This window comes from Schistocerca cancellata, chromosome 5, assembly GCF_023864275.1.
Source record: "Schistocerca cancellata isolate TAMUIC-IGC-003103 chromosome 5, iqSchCanc2.1, whole genome shotgun sequence".
Taxonomy (NCBI): domain Eukaryota; kingdom Metazoa; phylum Arthropoda; class Insecta; order Orthoptera; family Acrididae; genus Schistocerca; species Schistocerca cancellata.
Window position 1 is genome coordinate 448,966,509 of NC_064630.1, and position 17,858 is coordinate 448,984,366.

A 17,858-nucleotide genomic window follows, 5' to 3' on the forward strand; every position below is an offset into this window, starting at 1 on the left:
GAAGTGGTCGTACGGGAAAACCCCACTTCATTGGTACCTCAGAGATGCTGTGTCCCATCGCTCATGCGCCGACTATAACACGACGTCCAAACTCGCTTAAATCTTGATAACTTGGCATTGTAGCAGCAGTAACCGATCTAACCACTGCTGCAGATACTTTCTGTCTTATGTAGGCGTTTCCGACCGCAGCGCCGTATTCTACCTTTTTACATATCTCTGAATTTGAATACGCATGCCTATACCAGTTTCTTTGGAGATTCAGTGTACATGCACCATTAGTGGAGGATATAGAGGGTAGGTTCTACTCCGAAGTGAAGAAACTGACAGAAGAGTGAATATCGGTGTATATTGCATCATATTAGACCAATCATAAGACAGGTGACAGCCTCACACCCTCCGAAAAAAAAAATTTATCTGTGTTTTTTCTTGATTACCTGCCAAGACATTTACAGAATCTTATTGCAGAACTTGGTCTTCTCACATCCCTTGTTTGTCGAGGTATTAATTCATGTAGCGTTCTCTAATCTCATGTATTTAATCAAAGAAAAAAGTTTATCTAGTTCACATAAACCCATCCAGGAGCCGTAATGTTCACCAACAATGTGACTTCCAATCTTTAAAGAAAAGAAAAAAAGAGCACCGATGCGAGAGTTAATGTCAGAGCATTTATTGTGCTGTCTAACTAGTGCATAGTTTCATGTAGCAAATATTACTGTCGACAAAATGTTATTCTCGCAGGTACAAGTGTAGCACCTTGTAAAAAGCATTTCGTAACGTCGTTATACGAGTATATGAACATTGTATTAAGAGTACATATATTTAGAATGAATTACTAATTAATTCAACGCCAGCAGAAAATGGATGCGGTACTAATACTCCAGTACCTTACTAGTTTAAGTGGCGTTTTGGGTGGGAAAACCATCAAAATACAGGAATCGAGATAAGAAAATGGTTAACAACAATAATATCTAAGAGAGCCGTATATTCGAATAAGCAGTGTAGTTTCGCGGACGTCATACTGGTTCCCAACAAAATAAGGAGGTGAGACTTTGGAGGCAACCACTGATTGGACTTCTGTTTCGAAGTCAGTCAGTGCATGTATCGGAAGAGGACATAAATACCTCCCACATGAACGCCCGTTAAATGATTTGGTGTTCTATAGAGCGAAATACAAAAATACTAGGGTAGCTGCAGCGAAAGCGAGTCTACCGTTAGTGTTATTTAAAAGAGAAAATCGACGTCAGCAATATCAAGCACACACCTGAAAAGAAACAACGCCAACGTAGTCGATATGTATCTGTCGATGGCTTCGGCTGAGATCGTCGATCAATTAATTAATTCGGTTACTGTGACGTAGTGTTGTTCTAAAGCAAATCTTTATTTATTATAGACTTCGTACTTCGTAAGTGGATCTCTAATAACGTCATCAAGAGCTTTTAATACTGCGGCTAAAATGCTGTTAGGCTTTTACTTGCGTAGAGATTTGCAGTTATCATTCGTGATCGTAAGTTCGCACAGACATTGCCAGTCTTGATAAAATTCTTGTTTTGTTAGGCTGCGTCGTTATTATTTTATAATGACGTGATCTAACACCTAAAATTATTTTATTGAAAAGGTATTTCAAATACACCAATAGAAAGAAATAAATTAAAAATATATTTGTTACTTTAGTCTATGACTGACGTTTTTAAAGAAGCTTGCCGATGTAAATTCACTATTTGCATGTTGTAACAATAACGAATTTGTCACGCACTGCTGTGGTTGTGATCACTGTTAACTAACGCAACACGAGAGATGTCTGCCAGCACGGACTTTAGAAACAGTAACGAGGCTTGAGTTCGCTTTTCCGTGGCGAAGTTGTCATCCACACGGCTACAGATTTGGACTCGTTGCATACAACACAGCAGCCAAGCCTGGTTTTGATAATGCGCGCATTTCACCTACTCTGTCCGCGGCATATTGTGCTCTTCGTGAAGTACAGCTAACCGCTGTCGCTACAGTCATCTGTATGCAGATCCTCGCTTATTCATCACTGGGTGTGACTCGCAGTCAGTTGTGAAACAGAAGGTCTTTTCAATCGGATTGAACACAGTCCGTGGTGTGCACCTTTCATAGGGTGCCGGCCGACTAATTTCCAAATATCTAACTTCTATTCATTGCTTACATTTCTATTCATTGCTTACGTCCTATAACTTGATTTTGGAACGTACCTTTCATAGGGAGGAATCATGGAGTTCGTGTTTTAAGTTATGACTGACATGTTATGTCTATTAGCCTCTTGAATTCGATGCATATCTTCCATACGGCAATTTTAATTCAATCTTAATGCAAGGTAGTCCTAAATTCGTCGTCCAGCAGATGGATGAGATTTCCTTCGTCGATATCTGCCCTGTTTCGCTCCTTCCTTCTGGAGTCAACCACATTTGCTACATCTGCTTCACCCCTGACTACAGCAGTCAATGTAAGCACTTACCTGGATGTCAGACGTTATGGGGGCTAAGACTGTCTAACGTATAATTAAACTCCAGCACTCAGTTTCCTATGCTATATACCCCAGCAGGCCTATGTTGCGTAATACGTCTTCTATATAAGAACTTGTAAGACTTCTGGGCAGGCAGGAAACCGTTTTACCCTAGAAATACGAAGGCATTTTCCACAATGCGTGCTACCGAGGGGAAGGGTACTTTATGCCAAACCGAAAAAAATAAATAAAAAACATCGATACTTCTTCTTCAGTTGCATTAACAACATACGTTTTGATCAGGTGGGGGTCAAAAACTTGAAAATACCTTTTAGCACACAATTAGTAATATCAACATTTTTTCAGTAACATGTATTACCGACTTCATGAGTGCAACAAAAAAATTTAAGAACTACATATCTCGTTCATTGTTGGCCACTTTTACGTTCAACATACCTTTTAAACAGAAACTGATTTGTACGTTAGACACTTAAAGTCGAAATAATGAACACGACGCTCAATGGAGAAAGTGACATCAGCTACTATGACTAACATTTTTGGGTTAAGTTTAACTGAGAGATCTAAAAAGTACAAACATGGAATCTGAGAATTCATTAACAATAAATATATTTTTCAAAATTTTAAGCTATGAAGTAACTGATTAAATTACAGTATCTTCAATAGGTGGCCATCTCTGTGCCTCCTCCCTCCCCCCCCCCTCTCCCGCCTCCCTCATGAATTGGTATTACGAGGGTAAGGCAGATTTGTGGGCCCTCAGGCGCAACGGTATGAACTGTGGGAGTGAGAGAGAATAGACTGTCATTTGAGAAAGCGAAGTAAGCAATATGACACCAGTAACAAGTTCCACCATTACAGGGTAAATATCATAACTTTGTCCAAGGGCACTACCAAGCGGAGGTTTGTGTCTCTAGATTTGGAAACGAGAAGTTAGGATAGAAACAAGGCACCTCATAGCTTATGTCGTATAGTTTGTTCTTAGGTGTTTGAAACGCCCGCATTCATCTTCTTCCACTAATGGTCCTCCCTCGGCTACTAATCTGCCGTACATAAGCAGACCTTTCTTGTCACGTTTATTGCTCTGCGGGTCTATGTACCCAGCGCAATGGTCACCACGTCTGGCAATGTGGACCTGCGGTAGTCTAAATGGCAGCTCTCTTGTCGCTGGCTATGAAAAGGAAGACAGAAGGAAGATCAACGTGTAACGTCCCGTCGGCTCGGGACGGATAAGGATGGAGAAACGAAATAGGCAGTGATCAAAGGAACTATACCGGCAATCACCTGAAAGATTTGGGTAAGTCACGAGAGTAGTCAAACACTGGATGACCAGATGAGTATTCGCGCCTCAGTCCTGTCTAGCGCTTGATTTAAATAATGAAAACTGCACCAGTTACCTATGTTTTGATGTTAAGAACAACGCATTTCGTGAATTTATTCTCATTTTTAAATGCATTTGAGTATTTCTTACGTCTTACCCACCCGGCATACAGCTAAGCGCAAGCTGCCAAAGCCCAGCTGTAGTTTCAATGTAAAGTTAAAGCGGAGGTAGTCACGCCTGTAATGTTACAGGAATTTAAAACGACAACCGCAAAAGTTCATAATGTCGGAAAAGAGGTCACTCAATCTGACAGATCCGTGTCAAACTATAAGCTTCGCATCGTGACCCAGCAGGCAGTTGCGCAGTCGGCCTTACCCTAAAGTAATTCTTTAATGAGAATCTAGTCGTCGCTCAATCTTGCCGTAAACGTGTGATAGGTAGATATGACAAAAAAGCGGGTAGCCGCAAATTTGTTTGAAGTAACGTAGTCTTAAGAGTATTAGTGTTTTACATGCAACTTGAGAGGAGAAATGACGCTTTTAGGATGAGTTTTCTTCGTGATTATGTTACCGCTCTCTTTCGGCTTTGGTTAATGAAAAGATTCACTGAGTCTTTTTGAATGAGTGGACAACGCAATAGTGATGGAAATAATAAGATCCGTCCATGGAACCGCATAGATGTGAACAGTTTCTTTACGTCGACTAACGGCATCTTTCCTTACAGCTGTTGCAGTAACGAAGTGCAAAGTTTTGTATAAAGATGAGTAACATTATCTGGAATTAATGTAAAGACCAAATAGCATCTGCATATTGTTAAAAGGAATTTTAGTGTATACAGGGTGAGTCACCTAACATTACCGCTGGATATATTTCGTAAACCACATCAAATACTGAAGAATCGATTCCATAGACCGAAAGTGAAGAGAGGGGCTAGTGTAATTGTTTAATACAAACCACACAGAAATGAATGGAAGTATGTTTTTTAACACAAACCTACGTTTTTTAAAATGGAACCACGTTAGTTTTGTTAGCTTATCTGAACATATAAACAAATACGTAATTAGTGCCGTTTGTTGCATTGGAAAATGTTAACTACATCCGGAGATATTATAACCTAAAGTTGACGCTTGAAACCTCCGACGTTCAGGGCCCAAACAGCTGCAACATACATCGCGTTTCTACAGAATGATCTGCCAACGTTGCTCGAAAATGTCCCACTGGAAACGCGTCGACGTATGTGGTATCAGCATGATGGTGCACCTGCACATTCAGCAATTAACACTAGGCTGACCCTTGACAGGATGTTCGACGGGCGTTTCATAGGACGTGGAGGACGCATAAATTGGCCAGCCCGTTCTCCTGATCTTACACCTCTGGACTTCTTTCTGTCGGTACGTTAAAGGAGAATGTGTACAGTGATGTGCCTACAACCCCAGAGGATATGAAACAACGTATTGTGGGAGCTTGCGGCGACATTACACCAGATGTACTGCGGCTTGTACGACATTCATTACGCCAGAGATTGCAATCGTGTACAGCAAATGATGGCCACCACGTTGAACATCTATTGGCCTGACATGTCGGGACACACTCTATTCCACTCCGTAATTGAAAACGGAAACCACGTGTGTACGTGTACCTCACCCTTCATGGTAATGTACATGTGCGTCACTGAAAAAACCAATAAAAATGTGTTAGCATGTGGACGTAATGTGTTGTTCCAGTCTCTTCTGTACCTAAGGTCCATCACCGTTCCCTTTGGTTCCCTACGTAATTAGGTTCTCTCTGATACACACGATCGAACAACAGAGGAGTGGTACCCAAGCGTCAACTTTAGGTTACAATATCTCCGGATGTAATTAACTTTTTACAATGCAACAAACGGCACTGATTACGTATTTGTTTATATGTTCAGATGTCCTAACAAAACTAACGGGGTTCCATTTAAAAAAACGTATGTTTGTGTTAAAAAACATACTTCCGTGCATTTTTTTATGGTTTGTATTAACCAATTACACTAGCCCCTCTCCTCACGTTCGGTCTGTGGAATCGATTCGTCAGTATTTGATGTGGTTTACGATATATATCCAGCGGTAACGTTAGGTGACTCACCCTGTATAGTTTATTTTATAATGTCTCTTCCGTCAAATTTGCATGCATATCGGATGCATCAGACATTGAAAATAGAAATACGTAATACGTATCTAGACGGGCAAAACGGCGATAACAACAACATTGGGAACATATAGTCTCATTCTCCCTATTGCGGGATTGCAATAAATGATAGAAGAATTAGGGGATATAGACAGTGTGGCATATGGAGGTATGGATCGGTCAGGGATCGTGCACGTATAGCCAGAACTATTGAAGCGACACAGCTCGCGATATTTGGGAAAACATAGCTCGAGTCCCGTTCAGGCATTTTTTGCTGATAAGTATTATATCAATACCTGATCCACCTTATGTTGAATAATTCGCAATCAGTTATTAAATTACGTAATAGTTAAAGCATATGTCACATTGATTACTGAGTGTGTTCTTTCCTCAGTTACACTTTATCTGAAAATACGATAAATTAATATTTAAGATTGATCAAATATTTGAGAATGATGACATGTTAGTCACGGTCTATTTCAGATTGTTGCAAATGACAGGAGAGTTCTAGTTATGTCCCGGTACGGAATAAACAGTGCATGAGTGCAAAATGGAAACTACACTCCTGGAAATTGAAATAAGAACACCGTGAATTCATTGTACCAGGAAGGGGAAACTTTATTGACACATTCCTGGGGTCAGATACATCACATGATCACACTGACAGAACCACAGGCACATAGACACAGGCAACAGAGCATGCACAATGTCGGCACTAGTACAGTGTATATCCACCTTTCGCAGCAATGCAGGCTGCTATTCTCCCATGGAGACGATCGTAGAGATGCTGGATGTAGTCCGGTGGAACGGCTTGCCATGCCATTTCCACCTGGCGTCTCAGTTGGACCAGCGTTCGTGCTGGACGTGCAGACCGCGTGAGACGACGCTTCATCCAGTCCCAAACATGCTCAATGGGGGACAGATCCGGAGATCTTGCTGCCCAGGGTAGTTGACTTACACCTTCTAGAGCACGTTGGGTGGCACGGGATACATGCGGACGTGCATTATCCTGTTGGAACAGCAAGTTCCCTTGCCGGTCTAGGAATGGTAGAACGATGGGTTCGATGACGGTTTGGATGTACCGTGCACTATTCAGTGTCCCCTCGACGATCACCAGTGGTGTACGGCCAGTGTAGGAGATCGCTCCCCACATCATGATGCCGGCTGTTGGCCCTGTGTGCCTCGGTCGTATGCAGTCCTGATTGTGGCGCTCACCTGCACGGCGCCAAACACGCATACGACCATCATTGGCACCAAGGCAGAAGCGACTCTCATCGCTGAAGACGACACGTCTCCATTCGTCCCTCCATTCACGCCTGTCGCGACACCACTGGAGGCGGGCTGCACGATGTTGGGGCGTGTGCGGAAGACGGCCTAACGGTGTGCGGGACCGTAGCCCAGCTTCATGGAGACGGTTGCGAATGGTCCTCGCCGATACCCCAGGAGCAACAGTGTCCCTAATTTGCTGGGAAGTGTCGGTGCGGTCCCCTACGGCACTGCGTAGGATCCTACGGTCTTGGCGTGCATCCGTGCGTCGCTGCGGTCCGGTCCCAGGTCGACGGGCACGTGCACCTTCCGCCGACCACTGGCGACAACATCGATGTACTGTGGAGACCTCACGCCCCACGTGTTGAGCAATTTGGCGGTACGTCCACCCGGCCTCCCGCATGGCCACTATACGCCCTCGCTGAAAGTCCGTCAACTGCACATACGGTTCACGTCCACGCTGTCGCGGCATGCTACCAGTGTTAAAGACTGCGATGGAGCTCCGTATGCCACGGCAAACTGGCTGACACTGACGGCGGCGGTGCACAAATGCTGCGCAGCTAGCGCCATTCGACGGCCAACACCGCGGTTCCTGGTGTGTCCGCTGTACCGTGCGTGTGATCATTGCTTGTACAGCCCTCTCGCAGTGTCCGGAGCAAGTATGGTGGGTCTGACACACAGGTGTCAATGTGTTCTTTTTTTCCATTTCCAGGAGTGTAGTACATACTCTCTGTTTGAGATTCGTCAAACCAATTCCTAGTAACACTGTTATTTGTCTCTTCAGTTTCTTTCCGAATGGGATACAAAATTAAAGATTAGATGCATTCGGTTTCGTGGCACGGGACAGTCTGCGTGCTACTTGTTGACTCCTATCAATACTCATTTTACCTGTACGCAAAACATCTCGATAGCGTCATGTAAGTTACATGTGTTCTCTTGGTACCTAACGGCCATCCCAAACAAGCACTCCCCCTACGCGACATACTTCTCCTGCGGCGTTCTACTAGTTATCGTTGGCAGCTTGAGTTCTAAATGGACAAGCTTTCTTTCGCGTTCTGTGACAACAACACAGTTTCTCAGAACCGCGGTCTGAAGACATTAATGTCTGAAGACATTAAGCTCGTATCGAAAAAGAGAAATATGGACGCTTATAGACGGAGATACAGTGACAGAATTCTCAGAAATGGATCTCCGTCATTTAGTTCAAAAGAAAGTCTGAGTGTCATCATATGTCATACTGTCCACCCTCCCCTCCAGACTATTTTCTGTTTCTAATGTTGACAATACGTTTCAACCGTTCAATATTTAAGCATATCCCTATGCATGCCTTTCCCATAAGACGCCGTGAAAGCAGTGCATAAAGGCAGTTGTGCAGATCCACCACTTTTTGACTTTTTAGGACCACACCAAAATATCTTAAAGAAAGTAAAGTCACGTGTGGTACGGTAATAAAATAAATTTTTAACTCGATTCATTTGTAATGAGGACGCAGCTTGGTATCTTGGATGAAGGTCATCAATGCACAAGTACTGGGAGGCGTACGACAGGGAGGTGTTCTCATCTACGTCTACATCCACATTCCGCAACCAACCTCGCGGTGTGTGGCGGACGTATGGTACTTTGTGCAGCAATGTGACTTCTCCTTTTCCTTTTTCAGTCTAGAAAAATTCGTGGAAACAACAATTGCTAGTGTCTCTGTGGACTTGAATCTCAATCTCTATGATTTTATATTCACTGTCTTTCCAGAGATATGCGTAGGAGGAAGCAACATGTCGCTTAACTCTTTCAGAAATGTAAGCTCTCGGATTAAAGAGTAAACCACACCGTGCTTCAGAACGCCTCTCTTGTAACGTTTGACACTGAAGTCATCTGAGCATCTGCGTCACGGTTTCACGTTCCCTCCTCAACCTGTAACGAAATGTGCTTCTCTTCTTTGTATCCTCTGTTCCCTGCATCAGTCCTATCTGGTATGGATCCCATACTGACGAGCGATATTCAAGCAGTGGCCTCACGATTGATTTGTAAGTTAGCTGTTTTATTGACCGACTACATTTCCTGAGGGTTCCGCCAATGAATGCTTTACCCGCCTTTAATTTTATGTGGTCGTTTCCCTTTAAATTGCTCCGTATGCATACTCTTAGATATTTTATGAAAGTAACTGATTGCACTTGTTTCTTCCACAATCATCATAAATTAACAGACCTTTCTGTCTACGTGTGATAAATACGTTACATTTGTTTATCCAGAGATCCAATTGCCACTCCCTGCGTCAAATGCAAATGAATTTCGCTAAAGTTTTCTAGCGTGCGCAAGAAGCCGTATGGAACATCCGATCTTAAGCAGTACGTCATTTATATGTATATGTATAATGCGGAAACTAATGGTCTTGTAGTACTCCCTTGGGGTACACTTTAAGTTATTTTTACGTCTGAAGACTTCTCTCTGTTGAGAATGACATGCTCTGTTTTGTTTGCTATAAACTCTTCATTGTAGTCACACACTTGGTCTGACATTACATACGTACGTGCTTTGCTAATTAGTCGACAGTGTGGAAGTGTGTCGAACGTATTAAGAATTTGAGGGACAAGGCGTCAGTCTGCGCGTCTCTACGTACTGCTCCATGAGGCTCGTGGACGAACATAGCGAATTCGGTTTTACGCGACGGTTGTTTTCGAACCCCATATTTATTCAGTTTCAGAAAAGTCACAATAATCGAGCATTAAACATGTTCCAACAACAGGCCAAAGTCAGAGATACGAACCATCTCGATATCAGGAATGACCTGCTCCTTTTTTTATATAGTTTTGTTGCCGATATCTGTTTAATGACCTGGGAGACTGTGCTACCCCAGATGTTATTCACTAACAGCAATACCGTACCTGTATTGACCGACCAATTGCAACAGGCATGGAACCCCATCTCATTCTAGCATTCAACATTCTGGTGGTTACACCGCTGAATTAAAGTACCAACATTTAACGTTTTGCAATGGTTTATCTCGGGCTTACATTATCCCGCTACCTTGCAATGTTAATGACTCCATAGCGGCAACCACTGTTTGCGGTTTCCCTTGACGTGACTGCAGAGAAAGGGTCGTCGGCAGTGGTGTGCCCAACGACCACGATGGTTTAAGCTATGATACCACATCTATTCATAGAAGTCACAATTCAGTGTAAAGTATCACAACAACGTGTGGTACGTGGTACCATGTGATACAGAATGATCACTATTTCGTTAATTTGGACAGCATCCGTTAAATTTATGGCGTATTTAGACGCTGACTATCCCCTATCTTCAAGGTCTCCGTGAAATTATGTTTCAGCATAATAACGCAAGACAGTACGTTGCCTGTGTTGTTCCAAACAACTTCGATACAGAGGATGTACGACAGTACGGTCTTCAGATCCGCCATCCAAATAAAACATCTGGTCGTCGTTTGCAAACAGAAGTGTTTATCATGTCATTAAGACGAAGTAGCGTGGAATCACGTACCCGCTATTCACATTCGAACGGAGGTTGACTCGATGCGCATGGGGTTAGAGCACTTGCTATGACAGCTGTGACAGATGTCTGTACTAAATTTCGCATTCAGCACACCCCCACATCACAAATTGCAGCATGTAGTTGTCTTTCCACATGCTATACATGCAACACACTGACGTGACAAAAGTCATTGGACACCTCCTAAGATCGCGTTCGACCTCCTTTTGTCCTGCGTAGTGCATCAGCTGGACGTGACATGGACTCAACAAGACGTTGGAAGTCTCCTGCAAAGATACTGAGCCATAGCCGTACATAACTGCGAAATTGATGCCGGCATAAGACGCGCTCGTACTGACCTCTCGATTATGTCCCATTAATGTGTGATGGGATCTAGGTAGCTAAATCATTCGCTCGATTCGTCCCTAACGTTTTTCAAATAAATCGAGAGCCATTGTGGCCTGGTGACATGACATTGTTGTTTGGGTACGTGAACTGCATGAGTAGCTGCCAGTCGTCTCCAAGTAAGCAAACACAACCAATTCCCGTCAATGAACGGATCAGGTGGACCAGAGGACCCAATCCATTCCATGTAAAACACCTCACACTACTGTAGACCATCACCAGCTTGCACAGTGCTTTGCAGACAGCTTGGGTCCATGGCTTCGTGAGATATGCTCCACACTCAAACCACACCGTCAGCTCTTACAACTAAAATCGGAACTTACCAGATCAGGCCACGTTTTCCAATCTCTAAGGTCCAATTGATATGGTCACGATTCCAGGAGAGACGCTGCAGGCGATGTCGTCCGGTTATCAAAGCCATTAGCGTCGGTAGCCTGCTGCCATAGCCCAAAAACGTCAAATTTCGCCGTAGTGTCCGAACAGAGACGTTAGTCGTAAGTTCCACGTTGATTTCAGGTTGTGTTTCAAGCAGTGTTGCTTGTCTGTTAGCACTGAAAACTCTACGCAAACGCCGCTGATTCCGGTCGTTAAGTGAAGGCCGTCTGCCTCTGCTTTGTTCATGGTGAGAAGTAATGGCTGAAACTTGGTATTCTGGGCAAGTTCTTGAGACTTTCGATCTCGGAATAGAATTTCCCAACGATATCTAATGGAATGTCCCATGCGTCTAGTTCCAACTACCATTCCGCGTTCAACGTCTGTTCATTCCGGTAGTGCAAGTATAATCACTTTGGAAACTTTTCGCATGAATTACCTGCGTAGAACCGACAGCTCCGCCAATGTGCTGTTTTAAGCTTTGCTTACATGACGCTACCGTCCTCCGCATATATGCATGTCGCTATCCCATGACTTCTGTCAGTGCATGCTTCCACTATTCTTTCTGGTGTTGTAATTTTAATTTCTAGCATTGTTTTCATAAACCCAGACTATAAGAAATTTGTTTGCTGTTCACCGAAAGCATAATCAGATCTTTCTGGCAGATTAAAACTGTGTTTCGGATCATAATTCGAAACCGGGACCTTGCCTTCCTCTAGCAAGTTTTCTGCCAACTGAGCTAACCAATCATAACTCATGACCTGTCCTCACATCTTTATTTCGACCAGTATCATCTCTTACCTTCCAAACCTCCTGCTGCGGCAAAGAATTTTAATCCGCCAGGAAGTTTCGCATCACTGCACACTCTGCTGCGAAGATGAAAATTCATTCGGGGAATGTAAACGTAGGTCAGTACCTTCGGTATAGTTATATGTATAACTCGAAGGACCGTCCGATATTTCGCTGTTCCCCCACTACATTTGGCATGCCTAAGGCGGAAGTGTTAGACCGCGGTCATGCCCCAGTGTGGCCACACCGCCTCAGGCGGCGTACGGCTCGGTGCTTAGAGCGCACCAGCCGCTGTTGTACAGTGCTGGCGACGCCCTTGGCAGCCGCTACTCCGCTCAGCTCCGCGCGACCGGCCGACCACCCTTTAACCTTTCGCACTGCCTACTCGTCTGTGGCGACCGCAACGACTATCTCAGATCCCGACCGCACTGTGGGTGGATAAATCACTACTCACCTAACGTGACTGATGGATCTTCACACCAGCTCTGGTGTGAACTTGGAGCTATAATCGTATAGTGTGCTTAGCGTAAAGAAAGTGAAAGAGAAAATCGATGAAATATTAGATTGTTACACAAGTCGGCTGAGCAGGCTATGGAGGGTGTTTCGGGAGAATGGTAAATATTTTAGGATTTGGTGCTGGTACAGATTAGCTAAAATAAAACATTCCATATACCATGATTTCCACTTTTATTGGTTACAATACTTCTCCTTGTTTACAGAGGTGCAGTTCGTTAAAGACATAATTATTCAGTTCAGAAGTTGATACTTCAGTTGCTATGGGTTTATTTTTTATTGATTGTCGTTTCTGTTTTAATATTCTACTTGACTTTAGATGATTGAATGTTTCATCTGTGCAACTGATTGTGACGTGTAGACCAATAGCACTGTGCCGTGCGAGTCCTTCTTATCTAGACTCGTTTGAAAAAGAGCTACCAGCATTATTGGAAGAGATTTCTTTGCCTACAATCATGGCTCTGTTCCTATATCAAGACGGAGCACTTGCAAATTCTAGTCGTCTGGCGACACATCATCTAAACTAATCATTCCTCAAAAGGTAGATCGGCAGGATTGATAGCGTTTCTTGGCCACCAGGGTCTCCGGACGTTACCCTCTTGGATTACTGCCAACGTGAATGGTTCAAAGGCAACGGTGCAAAGTAAAAATAAGCACAAGCATCGAATTATCATTCGGATTGTGAATTGGCCTTCGCTCATAAAATAACGCTCAGGCGTACTCAAGAGAGATACATGCGGTATCTTAAAAAGAGTGCAACATTACATTTACGTCAGAGACATGTGTAGGAAGCTGAATCTTGAAATAAAGCAGTTCCCTTTACTTAACACCTGTGAGCTTTTTGGGAGGGACCGGGTGGGGGGGTTACATGATATGATCTGTATCCGTGTAAGCAATGAAAGCTAAAAATGTTACGGAATGTTTTATTCTGATTAGTTCTTACTGCCGCATCCTAAAATATTTCCTGTTGCTCTTGAAGCAACCGGTATATTACGGTGAGCCCTCTAAGTGAACTAATAGTTGGATTAAAAAAAAAAAAAAGCCTAAGTGACGGAATGATTTATCCATGACGCTGCAGCACATATATGATTTAATTCTCCAGAATTCGCTTGCTGACTGAGTAATGGTATAAACATTTGGGTTACGCTTAGAAACGCACTGTGCGAAAGCTGCATAACCCTGACGTTAATATTTCAGCGAAATTTATGCAAAAACACGAAAGAATATCCATTACCAAAACAAGACATTACTAAATGAAGCAATAATGAGTGACAAAGGAAGTTTTAATCGCTCTAGTGCTTAAAACTCATGTAATTCATTAGTGTTACATTGAACAACAAAGTTTATCAAGGAAAAAATTACTAACACCGAGACAGCCGAAATGTTTCGTTCTTCAAGAGCACATATGTGCGCCGTGAGAAAAACAGAAGTAGTTTTTTTTTTTTTTTTGCTGCAATGAAGTCTTGGTTGCGACACTATATCATTATATACATGGAAATTGTAAAAATGCTGCACTCTCGGAGGTTCTATAAAAACTTAAGCACAAAGTGAGTACAAACCACACTATCGCACCTGGGAGGAATTATTTCAATGAAGAATCCATTTTGGAACTCTGATCCCCAGAAATGAGTAGCAATTGATCTACAGAGTTCGACTGTTTGGACAATACTACCCATAAGAAAATATTTGCAGTAATTATGTTCTATACTACAGAAGATTGGTTGAAATGAGGGAATGATTGTTGCAGTAGTTACAAAGACAGTACCATTGTAGCATTTTGGGGCTACCTGTAGTACCAGCACAACTTTGTGAAGAGACAGTGTAAGTAAAATGTGACGAACAATAATCATCATTGGTAAACTGTCACTGATTTGTACGCTTTATGCACATCACTGATGCTAGAGCGCATAAAGCTACAGGAAAAAAAAATCATCCATCAAATAAGATGTTAAGATGATTGGACACACCCTAAACTGGTAATATCGAAATCTGATTTTATGTGACTCTGTTGAGCAATAAACTATTTTTAAAATAGTAGTACACAAATGCGACAATCTAATTTTAAATTTGCTTAAAGCCTTACTGTGTTGTTAAACCGCAGACATACACGCTGATTATTCGTATAGTGGGTTTCTGGTGCCAGGAGTAATGACCCTTTCGCCTCTATGATGAACTCTAGGATCTGCTTATATTGTGTCTAGAAACACAGTGCTAAACGTGAAGGTGTGTACGGTAAGAAACATGTTTGAAAGTAATTGCTACTAGTTTGCTGCTTTGTCTTAGATAAGCTTCGAAGAGCTGATAAATTCGTAATTCCGCTTTCACTCAGTTCAACTAAAGTCATTCGTAAACATTTATTGTCTTATTTCAAAACAGTATTTTGTTAATTATAGAACTGATAGACCGAGCACTAATACTCATACTCGGAAATTCCACAAATGTCGTGAAATATGTTGTTTCTTATTAGTTAAATCTACGCCTATTTGTACAGTATACAGATATCTTTTGTCTTATTCAATTCGTTTGTAATGATCACAACAAAGAGCAGCCGATGGTCACTAAAAGTCACGTCACCTTGGCCTCCTCTTTGGACGGAAGTCGTAGAGACCATTGATGCTGAGCACAGTTTGTCTGCGAAACCGATATCGATAAAGTGCTTTCTGTTGATGTATACAAGTATGAGAACCTCTTGGAATACTTATTAATACTCACCTAGTCAAAAAGTCGTTTTTTCTCATAGAGTAGATCTATGAATCTCTGGATTACCATAGTGCTTCGGAAGCAAGAGATCAAACCAATTCATCTGAAAAATTACAGTTTCATTTATATGGATTTTAATACCACGCTAAGTCCGTCTGTAACGTGATGTTTACGCTGGAGATTATGTCGACTATTATCTTTTGAGAGATACCAGTCAGTTCTGTGTAAGTGATCCGGTTTCTTGTTTACCTAAAATACGAGGCGTATTCGGAGAGTAAGGTCCAGTTATGTGCGAAATGGAAACCACCGTGAAAATGCGGTGGAACTTTATGCAGATGTGTTGGACAGTGTTTTTAGTATGCCTGTAAATCACTTCACGTCGTCCTTTTCAGTTCAGAGCGCTACGTGATCACGTAGAAATTCCTAAAAAAAGAAACAGTATCCCCCGTCAGGTGTGTGGATCTGGTGGCCTGAAGCTATGCAGCCTACACAACATAAATTTCATGCGTTTCTTTCTGCAAGTTAATTTTTAACCGCATTCTGCAGGAGCAGAAGACGCTCATGCAGCGTTTTTGAAGGGAAGTGTTCGATCAACCACGACACAACTCTTAATTGGTTCCCTCCGTTGTTCAGCTCTGCTCATATGAACTGATGGCTACGAAGACAACATTTTGGCACAAACAACGAATGGCAACCAGCGTAGAGAATTGACGAAAAGCACAGGCGGCTGCTCTCTGTGACGAGCGTACTGGAAACTTTGTACAAAGCCACGACAAATGTCCTCGTCGTAGAGGCAGCTAATTAGAGAGGTAGGTGGAAGGTGTGGCTAATTGTTAAAAATTAAATACAAAATTAATTTTCACTGTGTTTTTCATTTCGCGACCGATGGGACCTTACTTTCCGAACAGCCCTCGTACTTGCGACTAGAGCTGATATCATTATAGACTGAAATCTCAAATATTACATTCTGAAGAATTAGTAGGCAGACTCATAAAAGGTTTATGCATCTCAGTTCAAATCTCATCAAAATACCATACCGTCTTCGTGAAAAGCTACATTTGCATATGAAGGCCCTCATCCTCTCATGCTGTGTAAAAGGGTTTTGGTGTAAACCAACTAAACTGGTATAGTGGTTTATATGTTCAAAAATAATGTGATGTTTCATGAAGAATCACATTTTCTATGTTGAGAATAACATCTCACTGTTTCTTGAAATTACTACGTACTGACGTGATGTGAAGGCCTTGAGCACACCAAATCAACTGCAATCTCTTCTAATTCTAGTAGGTTTGGAGCAGGAGTTCTTTCTGGAGACTCATTCGTCATCTATAGGACGGAAAGTAGATTTATCTCATAAGAGCGCAGAGACCTTGTAAACTCAGGTGCTGGGTCACTCGACATTTCAGACGGGATAGTTCGTGTGTACTAAGAAAGGTTAGATGCTCTCACAACTGTTACATTATGTGTTGGATAAAATTTCGACGTTTCGAAGAAAATTTCTGCCCCAATTTTCTGGAGGTTGATAATAAGCAATATAAGATGGAATTTGACCCATCTTCATACTTCAGTAGCATACTACATGTTGATTAGAACCGAAATGTGCCACCTTTTCATTACAATAACTTTTATTTTTGAAAGTAATAGGTGACATTTTGCACTGTAAAATTTTCGTTGTCTTCTGGCGATTCGATCGTCGCCAGGCTCTGGTGATAACGTCAGATAACTGGGACAAACGGGGATTCAGAGAAGATATGCTCCTGTTTTTACAGCGGCAGTTGATGATGCCCTGAGAATGTGTAATTGGAGAGCTACTCTCGCTTATCAGTTCGAGCAACATGTCACATTCCACGAATAAAACTGGGGTGTATAGACTGTGTTGTTCAGCTTTTAGGTGGTGCAAAATCGCCAGCCGACTCATTTGTGCATGGGGTGGTGCTCTTACCTTGAGCGTCGTTTCGACGTGCCTGGAGAGCGAGCACCGTCAGGAAGAAGAGCAGCAGCGGCGGCGGAGGCAGCAGGTGCGTCCGGCCGCGCATCTCGGGGCTCACGGCGCGCAGCGGCAGCGGCAGCGGCAGCGGGGCCCCTGGCTGTGCCTCATCTCCGGGAGCCGTCTCCGGCAAAGGCCGGACTCAGGCGCCGCGCTCATCCGTGGCGGAAGCGTCGAAATGACTCTACATCCGCCCAATCACGGTCCTCTCTGGAGACGGTAGCGCTATTTAGGTTCTCGCCAAACACTAGCCTGAAAGATCCGTCCGTATAATGGGCACGAATGTTGAGGGCTTTTCCAATTGACGGGGTCACACAGGATCTGTACCAGGTGTCACAAAGAGTTTATACCAGATAGGAAATATATCGCCGTAAAAATCTAAAGCTGATGCCACTG

The 17,858-nt window shown here is 42.9% G+C and overlaps 1 protein-coding gene across 1 annotated transcript in view; it reads right to left on the minus strand.

The window, feature by feature from the left end:
* LOC126188597 (uncharacterized) overlaps positions 1-17,521 on the minus strand; it is a 720,334-nt gene extending 702,813 nt beyond the window's left edge. Inside the window, exon 1 of the mRNA XM_049930199.1 lies at positions 17,418-17,521. Coding sequence (XP_049786156.1) covers positions 17,418-17,511 — 94 coding nt within the window. The 5' untranslated portion in view covers positions 17,512-17,521. The remainder of the gene's footprint in view (positions 1-17,417) is intronic.
* Positions 17,522-17,858: the final 337 nt, after the last annotated feature.